This window comes from Erythrolamprus reginae, chromosome 1 (genome assembly GCF_031021105.1).
Source record: "Erythrolamprus reginae isolate rEryReg1 chromosome 1, rEryReg1.hap1, whole genome shotgun sequence".
Taxonomy (NCBI): Eukaryota; Metazoa; Chordata; class Lepidosauria; order Squamata; family Dipsadidae; genus Erythrolamprus; species Erythrolamprus reginae.
This window is the reverse complement of record NC_091950.1, coordinates 140,768,588-140,772,748: the sequence shown is the minus strand read 5'-3', so window position 1 is coordinate 140,772,748 and position 4,161 is coordinate 140,768,588. Positions and strand designations below refer to the sequence as shown.

Sequence of the window (4,161 nt, the reverse complement as noted above, 5' to 3'; positions counted from 1 at the left end):
GATCTGATCAGCTGTGCTTTGGGCAAAGGAATAAAGGTAAGTATAAACCTAAGGATGGGTAGGAGGGCCCTTTTTCAAGCAGCAGCAGAGGAAAAAACTTCAAAACAGTAAAAAAATTGGAAGAATTTTTTTTAAAAAGATGGTGGGGCCCATGGACTACCACCAACCAAACGAGATCTGTGAAGCCATCATGACATCACCATGGGTCACTACCAGTTCAGGCAATCTGGTCTGAACCAGTAGGAACCCACCCCTGGCCTAAGTCCCCCAAAGACCCATCAAATACTCATATACAGTGGTACCTCTACTTAGGAATTTAATTTGTTCCGTGACCAGGTTCTTAAGTAGAAAAGTTAGTAAGAAGAAGCATTTTTTCCCATAGGAATCAATGTAAAAGAAAATTATTGGGGAAACCACAGGGAGGATTGGGGAAACCACAGGGAGGGTGGAGGCCCTGTTTCCTCACAGAAGTTTCCTCACAGAAGATTCCTAGAGAGACCCCATGGAGGCTTCTTCCCACCTTTTCTGGCCTTGTTTCCTCCCAGGAGATTCCTAGAGAGGCCCCATGGAGGCTTCTCCCTGCCTTTTCTGGTTACAGTTTCGGAGACTCTGGTTTGTAAATGGAAAATGGTTCTTGAGAAGAGGCAAAAAAATCTTGAACACCCGGTTCTTGTCTTGAAAAGTTCGTAAGTAGAGGCGTTCTTAGGCAAAGGTACCACTGTATGCTGAGAATACCTTCAGATAAGACTAGGAAAATACATGGAGAGCACCTAAAGATCTTTTTCTATTACTTTTCCTATTCCTTTACTTGTAAAACCTGAATCCTATAAATATATATACAAGATATTAAAAAAGCAGAAGGAAAAGCATTTGGAGGCAATGTTGACAAAAACATACCAAAGGGGTTGACTGTTTCACCACATCATTCAAAAAATTAGCATGTATTTTTTTATATTATGGCCGAAAAGTACACAATTATAACTTCTTGTTCCTCTGTAAACAGGTTATTTTTATAAAAATGATGGAAGTGGAAGAGAATCGGACATTGGTTACTGATTTTGTCTTGGCCGGGTTCACAACAGATCCATGTCTACGCATAATCTTCTTTGTGCTTTTCTTGGCCTCCTATGTCATAACACTGGTTGGGAACCTGGGTCTCATAGCCCTGATCTACCTAGACTCCCACTTGCATTCTCCCATGTACTTTTTTGTGGGCAACCTTTCCTTCCTGGATATCTGGTATTCCTCGGTCTACACTCCTCGGATCTTGTTTGACTGTGTGTCCAAGAACAACCACATGTCCCTAGCTGGTTGTGCAGCCCAGTTCTTCTTCTCTGCTGGCTTGGCCTACACCGAATGCTTCTTACTGGCCTTCATGGCCTATGACCGTTTTGTAGCCATCTGCAACCCACTCCTTTATGCCATTGCCATGCCCAAGGTTCTCTGTGTCCAACTTGTAGTAGGGGCTTATGCAGCCGGGTTTACCAGTGCAATTATACTCACTGGTAACACCTTCCACTTCCGCTTTTGTGGGAACAGGGTAATCAATCACTATTTTTGTGACGTGGCACCACTTGTGAAGATGTCTTGTGATGACATAGGGATCTATGATCTCTTTGTGTCTTCTCTGATGGGTTGCAATCTGCTGGCAACCACAGCTATCATCCTGAGATCCTACATTGGTATTGGGGCAGCCATAGTCCGTATCCGCTCTGCCGAAGGAAGACGCAAAGCCTTCTTCACCTGTTCAGCTCACCTGGTCTCAGTCACTCTCTTTTATGGCTCCATTCTCATCATGTACTCCAGACCCAACTCTCAACACACTCCAGATTGGGACAAGGCAAATGCATTGTTCTACACAGTAGTTAACCCTCTGGTCAACCCTTTCATTTACAGCTTGCGCAACAAAGATGTGAAGGCAGCCTTCAAGACGGTCTGGGGGAAAGTCATCATCATCCATCATGGAATAGAATAAAATGGAATAGAAAAGGCTTATCAAACTACATGTGCCACTCACTTCTTCCAGAGGTAAACGAAAAAATAACATACCTGTCTCGATAAAGAAACTACAAACCAAAAAAAAATCCCTCTGGCGTAGAAACAAAAAAAGCCCAGTAACCAACTTTAAAGTCCACTACAAAAGCATATGCCAAAGAATAAGAGCAGAATGCCTCAACTATCACAGCAAACAAGAGGAAAGCCTCCTTCGCACCAAGTCTAACCGTGCTTTCTATAATTTCGTCAACAACAAACTCAATGACTCTAGACCTATTCCACCACTCGTAGCACCCAATAACAAAGAATACCATGATGACTCATCCAAAGCCAACCTCTTCAACTCTGTTTTTGTTAACAGCAATGGTTCTTCCCCCATCTTCGCAAATCGCACCTCTAACCCACTAAAAAACCTAACCCAAATCATCTTCACTGTAGACCACGTAGAAAAAGCAATCCGTGACCTCAAACCTTCCCTATCTACTGGACCAGACGGCCTCTGTGCATACTTCCTAAGGAAACTTTCTTTTGCTCTTGCTGAACCCCTAAGCATTATCTTCCAAAAATCCTTCAGGACCAGCACGATCCCCAAGCTGTGGTCAAAAGCAAGAGTCATCCCCATTTTCAAAAAAGGAGACCCTTCACTAGTGGACAACTACAGACCAATATCTCTCTGTTGCGTCCCTTGTAAAATCATGGAATCAATTATAAATCGATCAATCACCCTCTACTTAGAATCTAATAACCTACTCTCAGACAAACAATTTGGATTCAGAAAGAAATTATCCTGCAACCTACAACTACTTCACTGCAAAAACATTTGGACTACCCTCCTCAACCAAGGAAAATCCATTGATGCAATTTATATAGACTTTTGCAAAGCCTTCGACTCAGTGGTCCACGGCAAACTACTCCTAAAACTCAAATCATATGGCATCTCAGGACTCCTCCACAACTGGATTACTGCATTCCTGTCAAACAGGCAACAAATTGTCAAAATTGGTAGCACCATCTCCACCCCTGCCCCTGTCATAAGCGGCGTTCCCCAGGGAAGCGTACTCGGTCCTACTCTCTTCATTCTCTACATCAATGACCTCTGTGACCATATCGAAAGCAACTGTGTTCTTTTTGCTGACGATGTGAAACTTTTCAACACCACTGATAACACACTCACTCTCCAAAAAGACCTGGACTTTGTCTCAGACTGGTCTAACACCTGGCAACTTCAAATATCAACCAACAAATGCTCTACCCTCCACATCAGCAAAAAGAATCCAAACCGCACATACGAACTGAATAAAAAATCTCTCACTGCTAACCCACACTCAGTAAAAGACCTTGGAATACTAATATCGAATGACCTAAGTGCTAAAGCCCACTGCAACAATATCGCCAAAAAAGCTTCTAGAGTTGTTAACCTGATCCTACGCAGCTTCTGCTCAGGCAATCTCACACTACTCACAAGAGCCTACAAAACTTTTGCCAGACCCATCCTAGATTACTGCTCATCTGTCTGGAACCCATACCACATCTCAGACATCAACACCCTTGAAAATGTCCAAAGATATTTCACCAGAAGAGCCCTTCACTCCTCCACTCGAAACAGAATATCCTACAAAAATAGACTAACAATCCTGGGCCTAGAAAGCCTAGAACTACGGCGCCTAAAATGCGATTTGAGTATTGGCCACAAGATCATATGCTGCAACGTCCTACCGGTCAATGACTACTTCAGCTTCAACCGCAATAACACAAGAGCACGCAACAGATTCAAACTTAATACGAACCGCTCCAAACTTGACTGTAAAAAATATGATTTCAACAATCGAGTTATCGAAGCGTGGAACTCATTGCCGGACTCAATTGTGTCAACCCCTAACCCCCAACACTTCTCCCTCAGACTCTCCACGATTGACCTCTCCAGGTTCCTTAGAGGTCAGTAAGGGCCGTACATAAGTGCACTGGTGTGCCTTTCGTCCCCTGTCCAATTGTCTTTCCTCTCTTTCACCTCTCATATATATTTTCTTCCTTTCATATATCCTCTCCTCTAAGTTCACTTTTACCCTTATATATATTACCACATGTCTATTTTCTTCCTATGTATTTGTGTATTGGACAAATGAATGAATGAATGAATGAATGAATGAATGAATGAATGAATAAATA

At 42.8% G+C, this 4,161-nt stretch overlaps 1 protein-coding gene across 1 annotated transcript; it reads left to right on the top strand.

The window, feature by feature from the left end:
• The first annotated feature begins 1,021 nt into the window (after positions 1 to 1,021).
• On the top strand, positions 1,022 to 1,975 carry LOC139164169 (olfactory receptor 9G4-like). Its single transcript, XM_070745967.1, has one exon. The coding sequence runs from the start codon at positions 1,022 to 1,024 to the stop codon at positions 1,973 to 1,975; it is 954 nt and encodes a 317-aa protein (XP_070602068.1).
• The last annotated feature ends 2,186 nt before the right edge of the window (positions 1,976 to 4,161 follow it).

Coding starts and splice junctions, on each gene's coding strand:
- LOC139164169 (XM_070745967.1), top strand. CDS start 1,022: ATGGAAGTGGAAGAGAATCGGACATTGGTTACTGATTTTGTCTTGGCC.